This window comes from Protomyctophum parallelum (assembly GCF_964188405.1).
Source record: "Protomyctophum parallelum genome assembly, chromosome: 4".
Taxonomy (NCBI): Eukaryota; Metazoa; Chordata; class Actinopteri; order Myctophiformes; family Myctophidae; genus Protomyctophum; species Protomyctophum parallelum.
The window spans coordinates 18099010-18125678 of record NC_139700.1 but is presented as its reverse complement, the minus strand read 5'-3'; the positions used below and the strand labels follow the sequence as shown (position 1 = coordinate 18125678).

The 26669-nt window shown below is 45.8% G+C and overlaps 2 protein-coding genes across 2 annotated transcripts in view; both read left to right on the top strand.

Annotated features, from left to right (window-relative positions):
• The window catches only part of otogl (otogelin-like), an 87361-nt gene extending 74344 nt beyond the window's left edge, over positions 1–13017 (top strand). The window contains exons 52-60 of the mRNA XM_083762706.1: positions 4938–4978; positions 5165–5228; positions 5661–5839; positions 6457–6561; positions 7053–7172; positions 8027–8072; positions 9486–9557; positions 12210–12289; positions 12802–13017. Coding sequence (XP_083618832.1) covers positions 4938–4978; positions 5165–5228; positions 5661–5839; positions 6457–6561; positions 7053–7172; positions 8027–8072; positions 9486–9557; positions 12210–12289; positions 12802–13002 — 908 coding nt within the window. The 3' untranslated portion in view covers positions 13003–13017. The remainder of the gene's footprint in view (positions 1–4937; positions 4979–5164; positions 5229–5660; positions 5840–6456; positions 6562–7052; positions 7173–8026; positions 8073–9485; positions 9558–12209; positions 12290–12801) is intronic.
• Positions 13018–14234: 1217 nt separating this feature from the next.
• Positions 14235–26669, top strand: part of ptprq (protein tyrosine phosphatase receptor type Q) — a gene marked incomplete at its 5' end in the record, with an annotated part of 83258 nt that continues 70823 nt past the window's right edge. The window contains 14 exons of the mRNA XM_083762705.1: positions 14235–14256; positions 14426–14490; positions 15527–15652; positions 15940–16084; positions 16743–17030; positions 17788–18011; positions 18650–18833; positions 19031–19041; positions 19602–19608; positions 20411–20800; positions 21151–21462; positions 21651–21944; positions 23990–24298; positions 24771–24904. Of these exons, the coding sequence (XP_083618831.1) occupies positions 14235–14256; positions 14426–14490; positions 15527–15652; positions 15940–16084; positions 16743–17030; positions 17788–18011; positions 18650–18833; positions 19031–19041; positions 19602–19608; positions 20411–20800; positions 21151–21462; positions 21651–21944; positions 23990–24298; positions 24771–24904 (2511 nt within the window). The remainder of the gene's footprint in view (positions 14257–14425; positions 14491–15526; positions 15653–15939; positions 16085–16742; positions 17031–17787; positions 18012–18649; positions 18834–19030; positions 19042–19601; positions 19609–20410; positions 20801–21150; positions 21463–21650; positions 21945–23989; positions 24299–24770; positions 24905–26669) is intronic.

The following is a 26669-nucleotide window of genomic DNA, read 5'->3' as shown; positions in this document are numbered from 1 at the left end:
GACTCTGGTCAGGGACCCTGTCCAAGCACGCGCGCTGGCGGAGGAGGTTTCCACCCTGCTGCAGAAGGGCGCAATTTAAACACAACACAACTTTGTCTTATCCCCTTTGTTTAACAACAAGTTTTACAGACATGCTTGATAAATCCATTTATATTTTGAAACTATTCCCCCAAAGGTTTGATCTTGATGCCAGCATGCGGCGATCCCATTATAGTCAGGGCTATAATGCACTCATCTATGCTACTACTGTTTACTTTTCTCACCTTTAAAGGCCCAAGTTTTCTCGATATTAGGCCAAAATCTCGCACATCGTGGCAACTAACTGCCTTTTTAGTTGACTTTTATTTGCAAACTAAATTTCATACGAGAAAATAATAATTAGCTTTATTAATTCCAAGACGGATTACGTACTGACGCGTAGTGGGAGGGGCACTCCCGTCCGACTGATTACAGCCACATCAATTGTTTTAATAGAGCTAAACATATTTAATCATCATTTCCATTTAATCAACTTTTTAACTAATTTAATTTCGACAAAACACACATCAACACATGCCTATACATATATGTTGAATAAACTTACACTACACACACTTTTTGAATACAGATAAAGACTGTTGAATCTCTCCATCTGTTATTAATGAACTTTTTTAGTGTCGCTCTTCCATTGTCTCTCATCTTGTTTATTATCTATTATTCATTTAAGAAAAAAGTCAATCTACCTTTAAAACAGCCACTGCTCCAAAATGAAGCGATAAGCTAATATCAATGCTACTTTTTTTATCAAAGGTACTTTTAGTCCCACACGTATTACTACAGTGAAGTAATAGACTAACCTATTTTGACCACTATTTTCACTTTGACTACTCTAGCCCACATTTAGACACAGAAACTGTCCATAACTGTATTTTAAATATTTCTCAAATATAATTCTCCCTCCTACATATGACGTATGACGTACCTGAAGCCATTCGGTCAAACTGAGGAACTGCATCATGTATGAAGAAAACTTGTTGCAAAAAAAATTCACGTCATTCAGTCACGTCCATTGTCCTTCCGTGGCGCATCCCTATTCACACTCCCCCCTTCCAGACATTATTAATATGAAATATCACATAATGACTGGAAAGAAAAATATGAACGCTTGTGCAGCTACAGGCCGATCGAAACGCAACACCGTGAGCTTGCAGATCTGCTGTATTTGAAGAATGAAGAATGAATCGCCGTTTGTGACCGCTGACGAGATGAATCGCGCCGTGCCGTCCTCTCGCCGTGATGAACGCTCTCGGTCGCCGCTTGGTCGGGGACTCCGCTCGGTGAAGACTCACTCGGTGAAGGGCTGACGGCCATGTAGATCGCCTCCCTCTGGCCGTTGCATGCCGTGAAGAGACGCATCCGGTTGCCGCTTGGTGAAGGCCCACTGTAGAGTCGCCTTCCCCGCCGAGATGTCAAGCAGGTCCCGTTCTCCGGTTGCCGAAGAGACTTCTTCCCGCTGTAGACTAAAACTCAACGCCGCTTTGCCAAAAATAGAATGAATCGTCTCACTGGTCCACCGGTTCTTTGTGCCTGAAGTGAAAAAAATCACCTCAAAGACAGTTTGTTCAGGCTCCAAGTATGTGGTAAATTTTAACCCACCACACTAACTACAACTAGACTAAATAGAGACAAAAAGGACGAAGAGTACCAGGCATCAAAACCTCAGACGCTCAGACGATTCGTTGAAACAATAGTATGCTAACTTCCTCTCACACCTGACCAGCCAAGGTACTTGAATATGCGTGATTGCCTTCAAACTTGCAGACAGACTAGACAGACATATAAGTAACATTTGACTTAGCACAGAATGTATAGTTGATATGCATGATATAGTATAAAATTATTGTCCAGATACGACACCGGGTCACAGGCCCTTTCTCTGCTTTGCCTTTCAAGGGCAGGCCTACCAGTTCAGAGTTCTCCCATTCGGGCTGTCATTGTCTCCGAGGGTGTTCACAAGGGTAGTGGCGGCCGCTCTGTACCCTCTTCAACTTACAGGCATGAAGATCCTACCTTATCTCGACGACTGGCTGATCGTAGCACCGTCTCGCAGCCAGGTTGCAGCAGACACAGAGCAGGTGTTGTCTCATGTCCGGTCCTTGGGTTTCAGAGTGAACTTAAAGAGAAGCAACCTCGAACCCAGGCAACAGACAGGGTTTCTCGGCCTGTGTCTCAATTCAGTGACCATGGTGTCTCTCTATCCCCGGAGAGGGTTCTATGGATCCAAACACTCCTACGCCACTTCCGTCTCGGCACGCGTGTCGAGATGGTTCGGGTCCAGCGGCTGTTGGGGATGATCGCATCCGCCACAGCAGTCGTCCCACTCGGCCTGCTCAGGACCAGACCGCTCCAGAGGTGGCTGAATTCGTTCGGCCTTGATCCCAAGCGGGACCGGCATGTGAAGCTGGTGGTTACAAGGTCTTGCCTTCACTCCCTACGGCCGTGGAAGGACAGCACGATGCTGACACGAGGGGTCCCGCTTCGGGACCTTCCGTTCAGGAGGACTGTGGTGACGACAGAACCGGTTGGGGAGCCGTATGGGAAGTCAGGACAGCGAGGGGTCAGTGGGCGCTTCCCTGGACGTCCGAACACATCAATGTGTTGGAGCTGAGGGCTGTTCATCTCGGCCTCAGGGCTCTCCTCCCCTCCGCGACAAGCATGTCCTGGTGAGATCAGACAACACTTCAGCGGTCTATCATATAAATCACCAGGGGGGCACGAAGTCACTTCGTTGCCTACAGGTGGCTCAGGATCTGTTGTGGTGGGCCGCGCCTCGCTTGGCCTCCCTCAGGGCAATCTATGTGCCGGGAGTGGTGAACACTGCAGCAGACCTTCTGTCCAGGTCCGGCCCCCTCTCCGGCGAGTGGAGACTTCACCCACAGGTGGTCTCGCAGATATGGACCCGCTTCGGCCGGGCCCGAGCAGACCTTTTCGCCTCTCGAGAGAATGCTCACTGCGAGCTATGGTTCTCCCTGACGGGTCAGGGGGGCCCTTGGGCCTGGATGCTCTGTCAGGAGAGTGGCCGGACGACTTGTTGTACGCTTTCCCTCCACTCCCCCTGATTCCTCAGGTATTGCATCAGGTGAGGCGGGGTTGCTACAGAATTCTGTTGATTGCACCCCAATGGCCAGGGAGACATTGGTTTCCAGACCTCCTTCAGCTGGTTCAGGGGTCTCCATGGCCGCTGCCGGCCAGAGCAGACCTCTTGTCCCAGGCAGAGGGTCAGATTTGGCACCCCAAGCCGAGGACTCTGCAGCTCTGGGCCTGGCCTCTTCTGAGCCCCTCCCTCAGGGGCTAGATGAGGCCGTCCTTGACACAATGCGTAATGCCAGGGCGCCTTCCACCCGGGCCTGTTACGACCACAAGTGGAAGTGCTTCTCTGCCTGGTGTGCTGCCCAGCAGGCGAATCCTGTCACCTGCAATGTATCCCTAGTTTTACGTTTTCTCCAGTCCCTGGACCCCCTGGATGCTGGCAGAGCAGCCAGCACCATCAGGGTGTATTCCGCCGCTATTTCGCTCCGGCATGAGGAGGTTGATGGGCTTCCAGTTGGTAGGCATAGTTTTGTCACTCAGTTCATGGCTGGTGTCAAGCGGCTACGCCCCGGACGGGCCTTGAGGGCCCCTGCTTGGGATCTCGCTCTGGTACTGCGGTCCTTGATGGGAGCCCCGTATGAGCCGATGGATCAGTCCGATCTGAAATCCCTCGCTCGTAAGACGGCACTTCTTTTGTCGCTTTCCTCTGCCAAACGCGTCGGTGAGCTGCAGGCCTTGTCAGTCAGCCAAGACTGTATGAGGTGGAAACCCGATGGCACAGGGGTGTCGCTGTGGCCTAAGCCGGCATTTCTGCCCAAGGTAATTACGCTGCCGACGGTGAACCAGGTGCTGGAAATTACGGAATTGCGTTCTGCTCTGGGCCCCCAGGAAACTGTGGAGGGCTTTTCTACGTTGTGTCCAGTCCGAGCACATCGTGCTTATGTGGATCGCACACAGGCCATACGAGGCACAGGCACGCAGCTGTTTGTCTGCTATGGGGGCAGGAGGTTGGGACTTCCCTTGTCCAAGCAACGGTTGTCACATTGGCTTGTGGACACAATCTCGGCGGCCTATGTTGATCTAGGCCAGCCGGTCCCGGAGAATGTGGTGGCCCACTCCACAAGGGGGGTGGCCACTTCTTGGACTGCACTAAGAGGAGTGTTCCACCGTCCTGCTTGCAGCTGCCCAGCGAGATGGTGATGGGGCTGAGTACCCTGTTCCTCGCGACCCGGTTGGTATAAGTCATCCGTTGTTATGACCGTAGTGGCGGTCAGAGTGAGGTCGATATAGATCGTAAGTTATGTCTATAACTATGGATCTATGAGACCGAACGATGACCGTCACTATCTCCTGTCGCTCGGAATGTTATGAGGCGTTCGAGGCTGGAGGCGGAGCCGCCCTCACCGGACATAACTTATACGGTGAGGCCGCCCCCCCGGGCTATATATTGGTCTCGAAAAGAGGAAGATGAGGGCATCATTCGTTGTTATGACCGTAGTGACGGTTATCGTTCGGTCTCATAGATCCATAGTTATAGACATAACTTACGTTTTATGACATACCCACGTTATGGTTATAGTGCTTGCAATGTAAATTAGGTCAAACAATAATCATGCCTGCCCAGAATGAAAGGCAAGTATACAAAGGCATTTTAGTGCACAGAGTTTGCTACATTAATTATGGAACTTTTAATCTTTGAAAGAGTTAAGAGTAAGAAAATGCAATGATATTGGCCTACCGGCCTTCCTGTTCTCCAAATTATTGAAATCGGTATCAGCCTTGAAAAAATAATTCAATGTCTAATTTGGATTCAGCAGGAACAGAAAACCTTCCATAATCTTGATTTAATTTCTCTCTGTTGATCTCAGAATGCCAGTGTGAGGACAGCTCTCTCCCTGCGTGTCAGGTGGTAAGTTAACAAAAGTAATAATTTTTTTGCCCTATTTATATATGTTCCACTTTTTTACCCATACATTTGTTATTGTTCTTGAATTCTTTATCACATGCATTACATGCTTGCCAATAAAAGTGACTCTTTCCTGTGTGTGTGAAACACAAGCCAACTAGAGCAACAACTCTGTGTGTTTGGTCTCAGGGGGAGTTGCTGCTGGAGGTTCCAGACAGCAGCATCGGCTGTGGCTGCCCACGCCATGCATGTCGTAAGTCTACCACATATAAACACACGCACACACGCACGCACACAAACACAAACACAAACACACACACTGCACTGGCTAAAAGTGTGCCTCAAAACACAAGAAGATCACACTATGGGCCTCTTCCGCCCAGGTCAAAGCAGTTATTGCTATTTAACAAACAATTGACAACAGACTGGAAAGAGTTATTTCTTGACAAAGCCTTGTTCAACTTAGACCAAAACAAACAATTCATGTACTACTGTACCATAAAATCATATAACTTTGACATTATCACATAGGACATAATCACACATTGTGTGATTTGATTATGTTTTGTTTTTACATGTTTTCATGTTTTCATGTTTGCGCGTGCGTGCGTGCGTACGTGCGTGCGTGCGTGCATGCGTGCGTGTGTGCGTGCACGTGCTTGTGTGTGTGTGCGTGCGTGTGTAGAGAAGTCGGAGGTGTGTGTCTTCCAGGGGGTGACGGTGCTGAACCCAGGCCAGTCCCTGATTCAGTACTTTGAAGGAGAGCTGTGTTACACCGTGCTCTGCCTGCTGCACAGAGACACTGCCACAGGTTTCTATGCCATGGACATCTCCTCTGTCAACTGCACCCAGAAGTGTGGTTCAGTATGTATCCTCTGTCACCTGCTCCTAGAAGTGTGGTTCAATATATTTTCTCTGTCACCTGCTCTTAGAAGTGTGGTTCAGTACTTTACAGTTGTGTATTCTCAACATAGCCGTAAACCAGAAACCAGAAACATTTCCTCATTCTAGACTACTAGAAGCTCGACCGGCTTGCGGCCTGTGGTCTGTAGAATGATGTTACCATACGTAGGTGTGCGACGCTGTTTGATGACTTTGCGTAGACTGGTCCTATTGGGCAAAAGACGTGGCTGAAATGTGCCTGAATAATTCAGAAAAATCCGCTCGCAATTCATTATTAGTATCAGCTGGTTTCAGGAGCGCAGGCCACGTTTACAATTACAATTTAGGCATTTAGCAGACGCTCTTAATCCAGAGCGAATTTCAATAAGCAAGAACAAAAAGCATGGCAATACATCACATACATAAAAAGTAGTTATCATGAAACATGCGTAAGCTAAGAACGTAACAGTGGAATATCTATATAATGAAACTATACATACTATACTAGATACATATATAAAGTGCTATGTCTCCATCCTTCCCCGATACAGTCCTTCCACATTCCATCATTCTTCTTTGTTCTTCCTCCGTCTCTGCAGCACCAGGTGTACGTTGTGTCGTCGGACCCTCAGGTGTGCTGCGGCGCCTGTAAAAATGTCTCCTGTTCTTTCACCGATGACAACGGAACCACGGAAGTCTTTGCTGTAAGGAAAGGAAAAAATTGTATCTTGTGTACTGTTTCACTGCTCAGATCCACACCAGTCCATTGTGCATGTGTGTGCGTGTGCGTGTGTGCGTGTGCGTGTGCGTGTGTGTGTGTGTGTGTGTGTGTGCGTGTGCGTGTGTGTGTGTGTGCATGTATGTGTGTATACTGTATGAAAAATATGTAAAAAACTTTTTAAAATGCTCCTGTGTGCATGTGTGTGTACTGTACGTGTGTGCATGTGAGCGTGCATGCCGTACATGCATGTATGTGTGTACTAGGCACTGGCAGGGAGCTATTCATGTGGGCATGTCATACACACCCTTTAAGGCTAAACCCCACCCATCAGAGGTGTGGTTTCCAGAGGTACCTTTCGCCTGAAAGGTTTTGAAAGGTACCTATAGAAGTCAGCCTGGAACAGACCAACAGAATGGGACTGTACATACATAACAAAATAAATTAATAACAATGTGTAAATGTGCCTGTGTGTAGTCCGGGAGTTCCTGGGTAGACAACTGCACGCGGTACGACTGCATGGAGACAGCAGTGGGAGCCGTGGTCCTGGCCTCTGGGGTGATCTGTCCTCCCTTCAACGACACAGAATGTATACAGGTCAGGACCTTGACCTTGACAACAGGGACAAATGTGCTACTTTAAATTCAAACAAACTCTCTATGAATATCACGGTGCTCCAAGTGGGAGTATATCAGTCAGTATCACCAGTCAGAAACTACACATTTTGCAGGTCCAAGGCCTGTCGGTCGCTCTAATTGGTCGCGAGGAAACCACCTAACTAAATTCTTTGTTTTTCACATAAATAAATGCATCAGTGCTATTGAACACCTGTTACGTCTGTGTTGGTTAAAAAATATGGAACCAATTAAAAGTAGAAAAAAAACGCTTCGGCCAAAAACTCGATTGGACCCTCAAACTGTCGGCTAAAGCAGCTAACTCATTGACAGTAATAAATCACAATACCAACTTTAATGAGGCAGTATTGCTTTGTTTTAAAAATATTGTGTATGTTTTCTTCATTTTCTGAAAAATGTATATTTTCTATTACCTGAAAAATGACCTTTTTGGAGTTAGGTGGTTTCTACTTAGGACAACAGCAAAGCCAGGATGACTGCAGAGGGCCTCTACATCATGATTACATTATCTCAATTAATCAGGATAAAACAAGAATGACTCAGTCATAATTGCCAGGTGCAGAAAGCTCTCGTTTATGAACATCTAATCAGTGTGTGTGCCGCAGCCTCTGCCTCAGCTCAAGGCTTCACATTGCCGCATTCAGAGTATGGGTTTTATGCCGTCTCCCATTGGCTTAGAGGCAGCCTAGAGACGAGGCAGCCAATTGGTCGCTACTAGAGGTAGTAGCAAATGTAGGCCAGACGCTTTTCAAGCAACTGGCAAAAATCATCTCTGTTGTCCATTAACTCCCGTCTCATCCCGTACTGTTGTTCCAGAATGGAGGCGTGGTCCAGAGGTATGTGGACGGCTGCTGCAAGACATGTGAGTCACCAGTCTTAATAACCTGCTTCTCATATTGCTTTCAAGCTGCCAATCAGATGGGTGGTGAGCGCCTTGTTGCCTGGCAGTGGATGGGCTTATTGGCTGAGGGTGTTGGGGGTGTGGCCTGTTGTAGAGGGTGGAGTTAAACTTGTTTTTTGGCCTAATAATCAGTACAGTTCCCCAGAATCCCTTGCTGCAAACCTTGTACCCCCGCCCCCCCAACCCCCCCCCCCCCCCCCCCCCCCCCCCCGCCAGATCTTCAATCGACGTACTGGAGAGCCACTGTAGAGCAGACACAAGTCTTCATTGGTGCATTGCTCTAATGAAATGATAAAAAAATATATCTAAATAGACGGATAAACAAGTGATTGCATTCAGCATTTAATAGTTCACACTATAAGTTAATACATAACCTCCTGAACTGCTGCTTTGAAGGTGATGGTCCGTAGACTGCTCTTCAGGTTTGTACAAAATGATACTTATGGGGTATAACGACATTTTGCAAGTTGGGTGTGAATTTTCCCTTTTATAAATCTCTAATAAACATTTAATAAACATGACACTTTCTCTCTGTCTCTGTGGATGCGGCGCCGCAGCCCTGCCCCGCTTGCCTGCTTTCGCAGCGAACCTTGCAGATTGTCCAATCGGGTGGCTCGCTGGCTCCCCACGGTGAGAGCATTTGACCAATGACAATGTGAGATGGTGGCAGGGGTTAGAGTTGGCCCCGCCCCCCGCTGAGCTGCTGTCTGTAGTCCCCCCCCACGTCCAGTGGTGGAAAGTAACTAAGTACAGTACTTAAGTACAATTTTGAGGTATTTGTACATACATTATGAGTTTTTCCAATTTACTTTTACTTCTACTCCACTACATCTCAGAGGCAAATATTGTACTTATATTATATATTTGAACATACAGTAATCCTACTAACCACTTCAGCACTATACATTTCGGCCATTTGAAAATAGCCAATCTACAAGCTCACAATGCGTTGCGATACGACGCATTGTGAGCTTGTAGATCTGCTATTTTCAAAATGAAATGAGACATTCTGCATGATGAGTACTTTTACTTTTGGTACTTTACGTACATTTTGATACAGATACTTTTTTGTACTTGAATTCTGGACATTTAATTGTAACAGAGTAGTTCTACATTGCAGTATCAATACTTTTAGACATTGGAGTACTTTTTCCACCACTGCCCACGTCACACAGCGTTTTGTCTGGCCGCTCGGAGTGTCCCGGAGGAAAAGTTGAGTCTGCGTGCATGCATTGATTTTCATTGTGTGTATGTCTGTGTCCTTCAAACTGTGTGTGCTAAATAAATCCAACGTAACCATGTGTGTGTGTGTTCTCCTGGTCATTCCTTTCACAACCTGGCCGGCTGCGGCTGTCCCGATGATGCCCGGCGCAGGTTCTGGAGTGGGCACCTTACCGTTTACCGTTAACCCTGTAACTCCCACTGGTAGTACTAACTGTGACACAGGTACCATATGTCATTCATTCACTTCTTTCTTCTACCATTCACCATATGTCTCTCACACCAAAACTCGTAATATTCATCGACTTGCTTGCTCACCGAGTGACTCACTCACTCACTCACTCAGTCAATGAATATTATGTCAATGTATATTTCTCACCTTCACTGTTTAGATGTGTGTCTGTCTGTGTGTGTGTGTGTGTGTGTGTGTGTGTGTGTGTGTGTGTGCGTGCGTGCGTGCGTGCGTGCGTGCGTGCGTGCGTGCGTGCGTGCGTGCGTGCGTGCGTGCGTGTGTGCGTGCATGTGACTTGAGTGCATGCATCCATCCATCCATCCATGCATGTGTGTGTTGCATCTTTGTCTCTGCATCACTTGTGTGTTTTAATCAATAATTCATGACTGATCTACATGGAAGAAGCATGTACAGCCTAGTAAAAGCATGTAACCAGCCATATGGCAGAATAAGCGAAATGGCGTCAGAAGGAATGAGTGTTAAACTAGACACTCCGTCTTCAACTTAAAGTATATTGACACAGGTGTTTACAGGTGTAAGTTTACAGGTGTAAAAGAATAATGGGTGAAATTATTTTCCATACACGCTTCCGAGTTGTCAAATAGATAAACATAGATAATCATAGAAATGTTTAATGTTAATGAAACAAATCAGGTGTGTCAAAAAATGTAATAAGAAAATAAGGCAGGGTACTGTACCTCGGTTTCATAGGCTCTCCCAGCAGGGGGGGCACAGATTTATTATTGTCTCCACCAGGCCGAAGGCATGTGGAGAGAGTATGTTTTGCACTCTGTCCGTCCGTCCGTCCGTCCGTCCGTCAGTCCATCCGTCGGTCCATCCGTCCGTCGGTCCGTCTGTGAACAGCTAATCTCCGGCACCGTTAACCCGGTCGATGTCACATTTTGCACACACACTCCCTGGATGCCAACGATGAACCTCTGCCCCGAAATTTCCACAACGGCCTGTTATAGCGCCACCAGGAGGCGCTATAAAAGGATAAACACATTTTGTGATATTACTCCTCCAGATTCTGTCCAAAATCACGCACATCGTTACACACTATCTCTATAGTCATGTGTTCAAGATGGATCTGTCTGATATTTCATATTCCAACCTAATTGGCTAATATAACATTGTCTTTCAAAGTTTGCAGGATTGGCCCTTTTTAAACAAAAGCCTCAAATCATGAACGCAGCGTGCAATTTACGTGAAATATTTCACAGACTTTCCTACTAGGCTGAGGAATATATCCCACCCTTTTCACATTGGCCTGTTATAGCGCCACCAACAGGCGGATTTTTGCAAAACACATTTTTGGAACAAAATGCCTAAAATCATCCAATTGCCATCAACGGTGTAAGAACAAATGGCACCCTTTTCACATTGTCCTATTATAGCGCCACCAGGAGGCCACAACCTGACCTGGCCTGGTGGAGACCTGTGCCCCGATAGTTATCATTATCATTATTATTATTCATAATAGTATTATTAATATTGTTAGCCTTCGCCTGGGCCATGGCTCAGTGGTCCAGGCACCTTGGCTGGTAATCCACTCTGGCAGTGTGCCGTGGGTTCGACTCCCGATCCCGACGGCCTTTAGTGCATGTCTTTATATAAAATAAAGGCGAAAGCCACAAAAAAAAAATAATAATAATATATATATATATATATATATATATATATATACTTATAATTACCCTTATTATTATTATTTTAGGGGTACCAAACTTTTTTTGGGGGGGGGGCAGGTGGTATAATGATAGCCTACAATATCTGGGTACACGTCTGTGAGAACCACGTGCCCCCTGCTCCCCCCCCCCTCCTCCCAAAACCGCCACTGCTCGGTCTCTTGTGCAAGAGAGAGCGAGACGTCACTTAGCAGCTGATATGAAATATGAAACATGTGGGAATGGAGAATATTCCCAGTCTTATACATAATATTCTGTTCAGATTCCAGTCGTCCGCATCCTCCCCTTTCTCAAGCTCTCTTTGGTTAATATGAGTAAGGTCAAGTGTAGGTCAGTAGCCAATGAGCCATTAGCTGAGCCAGCTCTCTGGTGTGAGAAGCGCACCCCCAGTCACCCAGCTGTCAGTCACAGCGAACCCCTACTGCTGGGTAACAATGAGCCCTGCTCAAAAGGCCTTTCACTGTGTGAGTGACAGCCCTCACTATGGAAAATCATCAAAGTAAGTGTGTGCTTGTACCAGGCTTGTACGCACATTTGTGCATGTTGGGGGGTGTGTGTGTGTGTGTGTGTGTGTGTGTGTGTGTGTGTGTGTGCGTGTGTGCGTGCGTGCATGCGTGCGTGTATTAGTATTAGTATTTGTATGTGTATTTTAGAAATATTTGTGAGGACAATTTCCCTAATACCCCCAAGAGAAATTGTTGTTCTATGGAGTTAACTAGGCTTACTTTCGACCTCAGGGTTAGAGCTACAAATGGTTAATAATGGCATTTATAAAATTGCTTTCCTAAAACGTTCATGTCCTCACAAGTATAGTAATACAAACATGTTTATGTGCGTGCGTGTGTGCGTGCGTACACACATGCATATCTACAGTATTTGTTTGGGTGCTGTTCTGTGGGTGGTCCTGCTAAATGTGTGGAGTTGTCTGAGTGTTCCTCTGTGTGTACGTGTATGTAGGCAAAGAGGACGGTAAAACATGCAAACGGGTGGCCATCCGCACAACCATTCGAAAAGACGACTGCAGGAGCAATGCACCGGTGAGGAGAGATAAGGATGTGCCATTCCAACACTTCAGGCTTTCCTGTACTTTTCCTGCATTTTTTCTGGAAATACTTGTTTTCCCATAAGGCTCGTTTCACTGTTTAGCCTTGCAAATTCTTATGTTTTGATCCTGAAAACAATGTCCCCTTTTGACACTTCTTTTCATTGTAAAAAGAAAATCTGAATATAATTTACATAACAACACCTTTTTAATGCCCTCCTTTCTCACTGTACAATGTTCTGACAATCCACCGTCAATGGCATGACGTGCAAAGTTCTCAAATGGCACATGAATACAGAATGGGGAGGTGGGGTGCAGGATGGGATGTTGATAGTTGTCTTAATAGTTGTCCCTTGAGGATCATTAAAGTTCTGTCTTATCTTATCCTAGTTATTTTCTTTCCTCTTATCGTCTCTAAGCTTACCTGGTCTTATCTATATAAAAAAATCCTCCAATCAGTATGTTATCTTCTCCTGTAGTGAAACATCCTCCCCTTCTTCTTTACAGGTAACGGTTTATTCTTGCGATGGCAAATGTCCATCCGCGACCATATTCAACTTCAACATCAACAGTCACGCCCGGTTCTGTAAGTGCTGCCGAGAGAGTGGACTGCAAACGCGCACGGTCACACTGTACTGCTCACGCAACTCCACGTTAGTGGACTACAGCTTCCAAGAGCCCCTGGACTGTTCCTGCCAGTGGAACTAATGGGAAGTTCCAAGAAAGAGATAATGGGGGAGAGATTTTGGTTGTATAAATGTAGAGAGAATGGGGGGTGGGGGGTGGGGGGATTGTAATCATTGTACAGTACTTTTGGTTAAAGCATGAAAAACAGCCATGTTCCATTATTCCTGTGTTACTCTAGTACATTTTACAGCACAGGGGTTATAGTTGTAACTGGGTAACAAAGAGACTGTTTTTAGGTACATCTGCACTTTAGTTTTTATTGTCTCTTCCAGAAGCGCTATGACAACCCAATCAGCTTCCTAGTGCTTTTTTGAACGCTGCGACAGGCAGCATTAGCTTTTTACTATTGTAATGTATTATGAACAATTTATTCATGACTGACTGCCATGTTGAGGACCAAACAGGTGTTGCAAACAAATTAATTAGTTCTACGCCAATCAGAACTGTTGAGACAAATTGAAACACCTGTGCTGGTCCTCAACATGGCAGGTGTAGGACTACATTGAGGCCATTGTTGCATAATGTTGTCATATATCTGCTGTTGCGTTGGAGGATATATATTCAATTTGGTTTGTCCTAGCAGAACAACATAGCTTTTGTACAAAACAAAATGTTTTTTGCGTGAGCCTGCCTTCCCTTATGGAAGTTGAATCGGTTACTAATTTGTGATTATTTGCCTTTTTATTTTATTTTAATTTTTTTGTTGCAGTATTTGGAAATGAGATAGGCTAATAAACTCACTCTCTGGTGTAATAGTGTGTGTGGCTACAGTTGCTGATGTATTGTTTGGCTTTTCACTATGACACCACACGCTATGTGGCTCCTAACCTGCTGGGTCTCCTCACACCCTCTTTCCCGTTTCTCCTCCCCTACGCAAACACACGCACGCACACACACGCGCGCACACACACACACACACACACACACACACCCACACAAAAGCACGTTCCTGATGCAGCATTGGCAGTGCTGACGTGTGTTTGTATTCCACCTCTGCTGGGTTATTACTGTGTGGGAGTCACCGTTCAATAACAGGGCCCCTCGTTGGTGTCAGCCCCCTGTCTGTCAATCATTTCTCCCTTCTCACATTCCTCTCATTCCACAAACATGGGCCAGCGGTTCCACCACCACACCCCTCTTCCAAATCGGCAGCGCACTTGCACAGTCACACACGAACGCGCACAATTTCATCTCTAAAAAAACGCACACTCGAGTCCACTGTCTTACTTTGATCAGCAATTTGAAAACCCACAATGCAGATACTCGTTACAGAGGGTAGGGAGAGAAGATTAAAACAATGCCCCATCTGGTTTGTGACAGTCTTACTGTATGTGAAAAAGGTGTGGTGGCGCAGCTGCATCACATTTCAATATTTCCCCCTGAAGCCCTTTCTCATCTCCCCTCAGATATGCCCCTCTCCTCTCTCCCTGCCCCGCATCTCCAGTCTCCCCACCTCCTCATCTCCTCAGGAGCCCGGCTCTGGAGTGGCTGTGTGCCCAGGTTGCCATGGTGACCAGCTCTTATCCCAACAATGGGGAACAGGCAGCTGAGCCAGAACAAATTAGGCTGAACGCACGCTCACAATTCCTCCTCTCTCTTCCTCTCTCTCTCTCTCTCTCTCTCTCTCATCCCTCTCCTCTCACATCCACTCCTACTTCACTCCGCTCAAATCCAAGTTTCTTCTCAGTCTCAGTATCTCTCTCTCTCTCTCTCTCTCTCTCTCTCTCTCTCTCTCTCCTATTCCCTCCCTCTCACTCACGTTTCTTCTGATGACAAAAACCGTTCTTCTCCACTTTACCCTCTCTGCTTCGGGTAAAGGTGCCACACTGCCACTTGAATGCAGCCAGAGAAGAGCGCTAAATTCAAAGTCGAGGTTCGCTGCGTAAACTGGGAGTTGCTTGACAAGCAGATATTTTCCACTCTTATCATCTCAACGCTGCAGACTTACACCGTTTAAATGTACTTACAACATTACCAACAGTAACTGATCAGCAGTGATCTCTGTTTCAAATCTTAAAAAGAAAAAAAAGAAAAAAACATTGTTCAGACTCCAGAGTGCAGACCACATGCTTCTCTGCTGTGCATCACTCGAAAGCAACCGGGACTTTCCACCAGCGAATGTTTACGCGCAGCAGCTCAGTGATTTTGTTCCCTACAGTACGCCACAGTACGCTTCCATAATTTGTAGTCTCTTCCCCTGTGATTTTGGTCTGTGTCCGTCTGGTGACATGAAGTGACCCCACAACATTTCCTATGGGTGGAACAACGCGCGTATGGTTACTTGCCAGTTTATGCCAGGTAAGAAATAATAATGTACAGTCCACTGAACTACTTTACTTTTCTTCATTGACACATATAGAGTACTAAAATGACTATGAACTTTCACCCCGCAACCTTCCTAACTTATATGTTTTTTTTTCTCTTAACAGGATACATGTAGGCTGTTTGTTTTTCACATAAGGCTGTAGAAATAACAATGTTATATTAATGTTGACTAACTAACTATAAACTAAACATATTATGTATTCACCTCTCGGCTCCTCAGGTGGTTGTGTTGACTTGTGACCAGCGTTCAGACCCTGTTCTAGTGGAACTTGTGTTCCAGCCTTTCCCCTATAAACAAGATACAATGAGCTACACTGTCATCTGCAGCACTGCCAGCGGCCATATGGTGAGAACAGTCTATATCCAGCAACCACAAACAAGATAATGGCAGAGAGGGAGACTATTTTTGTCTATGTAGAGACTAGAGAGTAAAATTCTCAGTGTTCATTTCACTCTAACTGTGTGATGTACAAATTGAAACGAATGGACCCAGAAGGTTCCATTTCGTTCCATTTGGGCATTCTCAGAGTTACAAATGGATAAACGAACACAGGGCCATGTTAGTGTTTCATTCTCTGCTTTTCTTTTCACTTTCTACTTTTCGGGGAACACTTTCTCACGCCCTTTCTGCAGGTGTTGGTGGATCTCATTGATCACTCCGCATGCTCCCCGGTCTGCAAGGTGTTTCTGCGATTGGTTGAAGACCCGGGGGGGTATCACATCACACTGAGAGCCAATGCAAATGACGCCACGCAGGAGGCAAAGGCCTTTCACTTCAGTGAGTCCATGACCTCTTATATTACCCTGAACACTCCGGTCTCCTGTGGTGAAAGATGACATGGGAAAATGGCACATTCGATTGGGGCTTTTCATTGTTTTTCATGGCGTCGACTGACGTAATTTGAGCTCCTCTCCTGTCTTCTCTTCTTCCCGCTTTCTTGCCACCCCCACATCACCTCTTCTATCTTTTTTGTATCAATTGTTTTTATTTATATTCCCCTCTTTTGTATATTTATTGATAGATAGATTAACACTAGGCTGACAGGTAATGGGGAGAGAGATGGGGGTGACACGTAGCAAATGGCGGGATCAGGAGTGGAACCCATGACGGCGCGCTGTCAGGCTGGATTACCAGCCTAGGTGCCAAGACGGGCCCCTCGAACGAAAACCTGTAGTCTGAACGGCATAAAAACCCATACTCTGAACGCTGAAATGTGAAGCCATATTGGCTGCTGTTGTGTAGGGGTTAACACCAGTGACTTGACAACAGAAGCTAATGTTATAAGCTAACTGGAGCTAGAGGAAAGCCATAACAAAACACAGTGAGTGAAACAACAAAAGGAAACGAACAAAAACAATGGCACCTGGCAGTTATGACTTGAGTCATTCTTGTTTCAACATTGATTTGTCTCTCCATGTTCTCCTCTCCTCTGCAGATCCGCTCCCTCTCGCCTCCCTCCACGTAGAGAGTACAACCACCACTGCTCTCCTCACCTGGAAACATCAGCCAGGACAGAGCCTCTTGACACTCTGTCTATATAACTCTCACACACTGTCTGAGGCACACACCGTCCACCTGAACCCACAGACACAGACACATCCCCACATCACGCTGGAAGCTCTTCAGCCTGGCACGCGCTTCGAGGCCAGCATTGTGGCGACCACAGCTCTCACACGTCTCAATGTGACCTTAAAGCAAAGACTCAGCATACGCATGGAAACGGGTACGAAACACACGCACGCACGCACACACACACACACACACACACACACACACACACACACACACACACACACACACACACATGTACACACACTCAACATATGCCTCAATATGTCAAAGAGCACAATACACACAACTTTTTTTACATTGTCTTGGGTCAACAGTGAATACAGTGAACAGAACTGCAGACTCACTCCCATCTTGGAGTTCATCTTGCACTTGCACTTGCCTCAACTACCTTAAAGACGTATGCAAAGGCTGAACTTATGTAATTTAGCTAGCATTTTATGTAGACATATTTATAGCACTCTATAGTGTATCCTTACTCTGTTTGACCAGCATGGAACAGAGCCTTCATTATAGTATCATCAGTAACACCTTTAAGGAAGTAGGGAAGGGGCCCAACAAGTTATTTCCAAAATGGTGTGTGTGCATAGACTTACTTACTTACTTAGTCATCTTGCACTTCATGGCGTGTAGAGCTAACCATAGCAACCAGGTATCTCCATCTTGGTCTGTCGTGGGCAAGGTTCAGCTTGTGCCAATGTCACGTTACATGCTCTAAGGTCCTGGGTATTACATCCAGCCAGCGGGTGCAGGGGGCGCCTCTTGGTCGTCTCCAACCGGCTTGCTGGGGATTGAAGTCCAGGATGGTGCGTGTTGGATGTTCCTCTGGCAGGCGGATGATGTGGCCATAACAACGCACTCGCCGCATTGCTGCAAACATTGCAAATTGATAAACATCTCTGTGTCCCCAGATCAGTGTCCCATTGGCTGGCTGGCCCATGAGAGAAGCTGCTACAGTGTGATCCGGAGCGGCCTGGCCTGGGACAACGCCCAGCGCCGCTGCGGAGCGCTGGCAGCAGGAAGTCACCTGACTGACCTGAAGACCCAGGAAGACATACGCTTTGTGTCCTCCTACCTGCGTAGTCCCCATAATACACTGCTGCTGCTCCTGTGGACAGGACTCAATGACAGACAGGTAACCAAATACACTGTATCACCACCTGGTGTTCATTTAACACTGTGAAGGTCAGTGTTTCCACTGTGTTTGGTCTGACCCATTAACCCACTAATACCTGAGACTAGGCCAGATTCTACAAAATGTCTTCTAAATCATGATCATGTTTCTATATATCAGTGGTGCGCAAACCTTTTCATGTCAAGGACCCCCAAAATTATAATTTGGCCGCCGACCCTCATCTGTTGTTTTAGGGACCCCACCCCCCCACCAGAAGCAAAGATAAGAGTTAAAACGGTGAAAGAATATATATTCAAAGAGTTGCAGTGCACACATTTTTTCTAAAATAGCATCTGCTACTTTTCAATAGCTAAAGTTTAAAATAATGATTAAAGACCTGAGGCTGATTCTACAAATGCCTTCTAAATCAGTAGTTCTCAAACCTTTTCGTGTCAAAGACCCCCAAAATTATATGTATTTGGCCTCGGACCCCCGTCTGAAACTCATATGTATGTGTGTGTGTGTGTGTGTGTGTGTGTGTGTGTGTGTGTGTGTGTGTGTGTGTGTGTGTGTGTGTGTGTGTGTGTGTGTGTGTGTGTGCGTGTGTGTGTGCGCTCGCTGGATGTTTGGTTACAATATCCCTTCCACTCATCTCATAGGATGAGGGTCAACCCCGCTGGTCTGATGGCTCTGCCTACAACCTGACCGACTCTGTGACATCATCATCATTGCCGGCCAATCAGACAGATTGTTTTGCCCTGCAGAAAAATGCAACGGGACCGGGATACTTCCTCACTCCATTCTTCTGTCACATGCCTTTACCCTTCATCTGCCAGTACCACAGTAAATAATACACATTCAATACAAATGCCTTTACCCTTCATCTGCCAGTACCACAGTAAATAATACACATTCAATACACATGCCTTTACCCTTCATCTGCCAGTACCACAGTAAATAATACACATTCATTACCCTTCATCTGCCAGTACCACAGAAAATAATACACATTCAATACAAATGCCTTTACCCTTCATCAGCCAGTACCACAGTAAATAATACACATTCATTACCCTTCATCTGCCAGTACCACAGTAAATAATACACATTCAATACACATGCCTTTACCCTTCATCTGCCAGTACCACAGTAAATAATACACATGCCTTTACCCTTCATCTGCCAGTACCACAGTAAATAATACACATGCCTTTACCCTTCATCTGCCAGTACCACAGTAAATAATACACATTCAATACACATGCCTTTACCCTTTATCTGCCAGTACCACAGTAAATAATACACATTCAATACACATGCATTTACCCTTCATCTGCCAGTACCACAGTAAATAATACACATTCAATACACATGCATTTACCCTTCATCTGCCAGTACCACAGTAAATAATACACATTCAATACACGTTCATTACCCTTCATCTGCCAGTACCACAGTAAATAATACACATTCAATACACATTCATTACCCTTCATCTGCCAGTACCACAGTAAATAATACACATTCAATACACGTTCAATACCCTTCATCTGCCAGTACCACAGTAAATAATACACATTCAATACACATTCATTACCCTTCATCTGCCAGTACCACAGTAAATAATACACATTCAATACACATTCATTACCCTTCATCTGCCAGTAGTAGTACCACAGTAAATAATACACATTCAATACACATTCAATACCCTTCATCTGCCTGTACCACAGTAACACATTCATTCTATGACTCATCATGAACAGTTGTTTGGGAGACAGAGAATGACAGTCTTGGTGTGTAAACACAGTGGTGGAGAAAGTACTGTAGTAATGTAGTGAGAGTAAAAGTACAATATGAGATGTAGTGGGGTAGAAGTACTGGAAATTGGAAATGCTCAGGTAAAGTACAAATACCTCAAAATTACAGAACTTACTGTAAGTAAATGTACTTAGTTACTTTCCACCACTGTGTAACCGCAGCCATATACATAGCTGAGTGAGGGGCTGGTGTAGCTGAGTGGCTAAAGACACTCAGCTATACATCATGCAGCTGGCGCTGAATTCCAGCATAGCATAGATACGGGGCACTCCCTCCATTGAAAATAATTCAAAACATACGCTGCTCTCAGGACAAAAAGGTGGACATAATTACTATAACTTCCTCCCATACGCTGCAATAAGATAATACAAATTGACGCATATGTTATCCATGATCCTGTCATTTCACCTCACACTGCAGGCTGTTATTTCGACAGGGTCTAATAACTAAATTCAGAAAATGTCCCAAGAGAAGATAAATGCTCAGGAATTTCGGGGAATTTTGGAAATGTACTCTCCCTCTTTCTCCCCCCCCCCCTCCCACCCTCCCACCCCCCTCTCTCTCTCTCCCTCCCTCCCTCTATCTCTGTCTGCCCATAGTCCCTATGGTCCCTGCCGCCTTCTCTTTGGCCCTGGGGCAGGTGACAGAGCGCGAGGTGGAGCTTCGGTGGGGCGACCTCACAGCGCTGACCTCTGGTCAACAACATGCACGTGCACCTCAGGTTGTCCTCCAGTATCAAAAGGAGGCGAACGACGAACCTGGACGACCCGGAGAGGAGGAGGAGGAGGGGGGAAACAGGAGAGAGGATGTTATGTGGAGGAGGCGCGGAGCAGGCATGAACAGACTGGTGCATGTGCCAGTGTCCTTGTCATCCCGAGGGGTGACTCTGGCAGGTCTGTCCACCGGGAGTGTCTACTCCTTCTCCCTCAGAGCATCTCACTCTGATGGCTCGTCCTGGAGCCTGGGGCACACTCACACCGCGCATACCAGTGAGTCCTTACGCACGCACACACACGCACACACACTTAATTTAACTGTGTAGGGGAACCCTTTTTAATCTCAGGATGTTGCTGTATTACTGTATATTCTGAATATTAATAATATTCTGAATATATTATTTTAATAATGTCAGTTGGAACCCTGCAATAGGAACTCAACAAATAAAACAGAATAATCAGAAAACATGGCTGAAAATCAAACATCAAACACACTGGAATTTTATATAAATAAGACGGGTGCATGATAAACAATTTATTGCGCAGGCATTCGTCTTTGCCTGGGATTGAATCTCAATTGCACCCACCAATATTGTAACATGTTTATGCCCATTCTGTCACAGGGCCTACTCCACCACAAAACATCACGGTTGGTTCCGTCACAGTCAGTCAGATTACAGTTCACTGGATGCTTCCGGAATCAAGCCATGCCAAAACATGGAGCTTTGTGGTGCACTATATGGACGTGGCTTTGAGACAGGAGTGGATCGCTGGAATGGCCAACATCTCCGGGTCAACTGTGATTGGTGGGCTGCAGACGTACACTGCCGTGATTGGAGGTCTGGAGTCGTACAGGAAATACAGGGTTGAAGTATACACAGTCACTGAGCACGGGGTCGAGAGCTGTGAACAGAAGCCTCTGATAGTGCGCACTGGTAAGTGTTAAATGTTAAATGACCAGAATGAATCCTATAGGATTTAAGTGGTTATGTAGCACAATTCGAATTGTCCCCCAACACTCTGAAAATGCCCTGAAATTGCCTTTAATTTGTGCAAATGCTGCTGTATTTGACTCCGGTCCAGTGAACTGAAGCTAATGACTGCTGTGTTTTGTGTGTATTAGGGGTGAGGGCCCCTAGCGGACTGGCAATGCGTATCGCAGGAGAAAACCCAACGGCGTGCTGGAACAGTCCACTGGACGACCCTCCAGAGGGCTATTACCTCACATCCCATCCACTAAACTACCCCAGACCAACTGCATTGTGGATAAATGAGTCCAGTCCTATTGCACTCTGGGAAGATGAGTCTGTGTGTGTGGCCCTGGGCATGCTCACTCCAGGTCAGACCTACAAGGTGGGAGTGGTCTCATTGAGAGGACAAGACCAGAGTCAGGAGACCGCCATCATTTACACCACAGGTAAGATGTAGTGGATATAGGTGTAGTGAAATGGTGGGCATTTTATTTTGAAGTTTCAGACGGTTTCAGCTTGAAACCAAGAGTGTCTGCTGAAGTTTCTGAACCAATCAGAGTGTCACATCCCTCCAGGCTATGGGAGAGGAAGTCTCTCACTCACGTGCAGTGTCATTTGTAAACAAAGTGACAGAGAGATGTGGAGAAAAGCCAGCAGATTATTTCTAACCTATACACAACCTATAGCCTATACATATTTTAGCGTGATGATTAAGTTTAAAACGAGTAATACACTGTTTGGATGTCATCTTGAATGAGATTAAAAACGGAGTAGTTCTTTAATCAAAACCAGCTGTGGAGGAGGAAGCATGGGAATCAAACTGGTGAGCTTAATTTTTATTGGCTTTTATCGATGTGGGCCTCGACACGTCATCACGCAGCACGTTTTATGGACTTTTGATATAAAAACACACACAATGAGAATTTGCCAATTTTTGGGCATGCCCAATTGCCCATAATGACCACGGATATGCGGTCTAAAAGTGTGAAAAACATATTTTTCATTTCACTACAACTTTAAGGCCGCCCTGTAAATACTGTTAGGGCTGATGAGTTCATGGCCGGCAGGTGCATCAATTGAGTGCGATGAGCTGATCACAGACAGGTGTGCCAAGGCTGGAAGCTGGGAGGAAAGCTGACGGCCACACACAGCCACAGTATGCCCACACAGAGCCATAGACTGTGGCAGGGTTGAGACCAGGGGGGCAGTCAGCCAGATATTTCGTGAAGCCTCATTTGAAATCGGTAGTTCATATAATGGCCTGTTGTGGCGCTGGACTGGACCCAAAAAGCCCCATAGCTCCATAGAGGCCCATGTATTTTGGCCCAACTTCACCTAGACTGTATTACCTTAATAAACATGGTCATGAATACTTTCTGCTTCCAGTCACTAGTTTAAAGTCTCATTTCTAATGTCATAATATTCTTTTTGGAAAATTATGGTCCCATTTATAAAATAAATGACCATAAAGTCGCGTATGTTCTGAGGGGCGTGGCTACCGTTACAGTCTATGATCGGGAGTCCCCACCCACTCGAGTCAAAATAAAAACCAACGGAGAAGAAGGGGGGAAGTCCCGCCTCGTTGTCTGGGCCAGCCAATGGCCAGCTGGGCCAAAACGGATCTTGAAAGATGGCGACTTACAGTGCATTAGAATGCAAGGGATTTCAGGCTTCATTTTACGTTCATGTTAGACCCGGGGAACGCTTTGTCCATATTTTTTACAGTCTATGGTTGAGACAGGATATTGCTTTGTCAATATTGGCCTTACACTGGCCGTTTATCGTGTGTGTGTGTGTGTGTGTGTGTGTGTGTGTGTGTGTGTGTATAGTGTGTGTGTGTGTGAGAGACAGTATTTGAAGCGTTCCAGCGGGTCTGTCTGTCTTGCTAACTAAAGGTAAAAAATAATAACTGCCTGGCTGTCACTCTGGGGGCAATATAACCCGAACGAGAGCCAAAAATACGGCAAATTAAAGCTGATATACCCGCTTACATGCTTGCGCGAGCACGTGCCCGTCATGCACACGCGCCCAGCTAGGCCCATCTTGGACTGCATTTCTGGCTGCGCCACAGTATGTGTGACCCGGATGTGACCCCAATTAGATGACTGCTCGGTGTGAACACAGCCCTTCATTGGGGTCAATAGGCCAATCAGCATTAGCTAGGGGTCAATAGGTCGCACTGAGAGACATACCTGTAGGGAGTAGGGACAATCAGACAGACATTGTCGCTTAAAGCAGGGGTTCTCAAAGTTTTTGGCTGGGGACCCCCAATCTTTTTATTTTTTTAAATAATTTGGGCACCTTCCAAAATAATTTTGGGACGGCCCGAGGGGTCGCGACCCCAAGGTTGAGAACCCCTGGCTTAAAGGAGCGCTTGGCACTGCTCAAAAATGATATGCAGAGACCAGAGTCAAAGCAGACATACATTTGTGAAAAAAGTAATGAAGTGTCCTTTGTCTCTTTTTCTACCTGAACATTTGCATCTCTGCAGAGCCCTGGCCTGTGCAGGTAGCACTCCCTCTGTCCGTGGACACAGACTCTTCTCTGCTGTACATCCAGCCGCCACTGCAAGGCGTGCTCGACGGGGTGAAGGTGTGTCTTTGCCACGGCGCGTGTGACAATGAAGCGTGTCGGGAAGCGACGTGTGAGGAGGACTCGTGCGAGTGGCACTCTCTCCCCGCCGGGGCCCGCGTGGTGTCCCTCAGGAACCTGAGTCCAGGGTCCCAGTACCGTCTCGGGGTGTACAGCACCAGCCGAGGGAGGACGGGAGCCCCCTTCTTCACACACCCCATCAGAACCAGTGAGTTACACGGTCGATTTTGTCAGCAATATTTAGTTTAGTCATAGTCTTTTGAATAGTCTTTAGTTTAATTCACATTTTAGTCATCTGAAACGTTTTCAGCATGCTCCCCCGTGGCGGCCAAGTCTATGGACTTTTTATTTTTGCTTTAATCATGTCCCCCCCTCACTTCACACGAGTGTGTTTTTTAAATAGCAGATCTACAAGCTCAACACGCCACATTGTGAGCTTATCTAACGTATTTAGATGGTATATTATCTCATTTAGCTGTATGTACATACACACACGCAGTATAACCACATCGTAATAACACCGTGATTAAAAGTACCTTCTTCGGTGCTATCTTTTAAACCTATGAGTCTTAGTTTTAATTTTCCCTAAACCCTCCTAGGTTAATTACTATCCTGCATGTTTTTTTTTTGGACAATAATTACAGCATAATGATCTGACGCGTGCATGTTTCTAATTTCAGGCCTGGCCCCTCCGGGCAGTGTGAGAGAAGGCGTGGTGACAGAATGGTCGGCGGAGCTGCTTTGGGATGCAGCGGGCGGCCATGCACATGGCTACGAGGTCATCTGCTTCGACTGTGACCGCCACGCACTCACGGTACAAACCAAAGCCCCAAAAGTCATTAAGAATCAGTCAGTGTTGCTTTTAGTGTCTCAATTTGATGTGAATGAATTTGTGGGATTGCTTTAGCGGCTCAAGGTCAGACAGTCGGGCTTGTTAAAGTCCACAACGGCCAGTGGTGGAAAGTAACTAAAGTATGTTTACTTAAGTACTGTACGTTTAAAGTGTGGCATAGAAATGGTATTCACTCCTTCAAAGATCTTTATATTGATGGGTTATTTCCGACCTTTGAACAAATACGACGCAAATTCAATTTACCCCAATCACATTTCTTTAGATTTCTACAGATATGACATTTCTTAACACAACACACTGCTTCATTTCCAAACATACCTCCCAACTCATCAATGGAATCTATATTTCTACCTGACCCATTGCTCAAAGGAGGTGTTTCTATTATTTATAATTCTCTCTCATGTCTAGATAATAATGCCTCCTTGGAGTATTTAAAAACTGCTTGGGAAAACGACTTAGGAATATCTATCACTGACGAGCAATGGTCTACATCTCAAAAGTTTGTGCACTCTTTTTCAGTATGTGCCAGGCACGGTCTTATACAGTTTAAAATATTACTTAAGTACTGTACTTAAAGGTATATTCAGTGATTTCACTTAATTCAAATATCACTTATTTTTTTGTTTTGTTGTGATAATCCTCCCTACAATAGAGTGTGCTGGCCATATAAGGAGTTCCTCCCTGTCCCCAGTTAACCCCTGGGGGTCAAAAAACCTTAGGTTTCGTTTTTGACTCTCTATCCTGATTGGACGAAAGGCTGGGTCCCACAGCCAAAAAACGAAACCTAAGGTTTTTTGAGTGAAATCACTGAATATACCTTTAAGTAAAAATTTTAGGTATTTGTATACTTTACTTGAGTAACAGGTCTAGTTATTATAAAAAAAAACATGCAGCCCTGTATATATTTCGGCCATTTGAAAATAGCCAATCTACAAGTTCACAATGCGTCGCGATACGACGCATTGTGAGCTTGCAGATTTGCTATTTCCAAAAGATTTGCGTGCACTTGAAAAAAGGTTTAGATGTGCTGGTGGGGTGGTGGGTGAGGAATGTTTCTCTTCTCTCCATGCTCAGTAATGACTTAATCCCAGGCTCTCCACTCCCATGTGCTCCACTCGGGCAAAAAGACACCACTAGACTGTGTTTCTATGTGGGTAAGTTGTATATACAATCAGGGCTGGACTGGGACAAAAATTCGGCCCGGGCATTTTCGCGTGAATTTGGCCCAGATCGGCCCACCACAACCAGCGCGCAGATAGCAGAAACTCTACTGCCCGCTCCGTCGCGGCACACACAAACAAACAAGCCCTGATACCACCACTTTTACAGAACAACATAGGCCTAAATGATACAAACCAACAGACAACTACACAACCCTTTGTAGAGGGTTTATTTGTCACTCACTGATACAGGTACAGTGAAATTATCATGATGGCACTGGCAGAATGGCAGCACGACCGGACCTTTCCTGGTGGCCTGCCGCCTATTGTCCTGCCTGCCTGTCCAAAAAAAAAAATATATATATTTTAAATCATGGCGGCCCCCTACGGTCGCGGCCCACCGGGAAAATGCCCGGTATGCCCGGTGGCCAGTCCAGCCCTGTATACAATACAGGTGTGTGTTTGGCTTTTTGTTTGATTGTTGAATTTTGGACCCAAAAAACATAGGGACATACAAAACATAGGGACATAGGGACACACACGGACATAGGCCGCGTGTGTCCCTG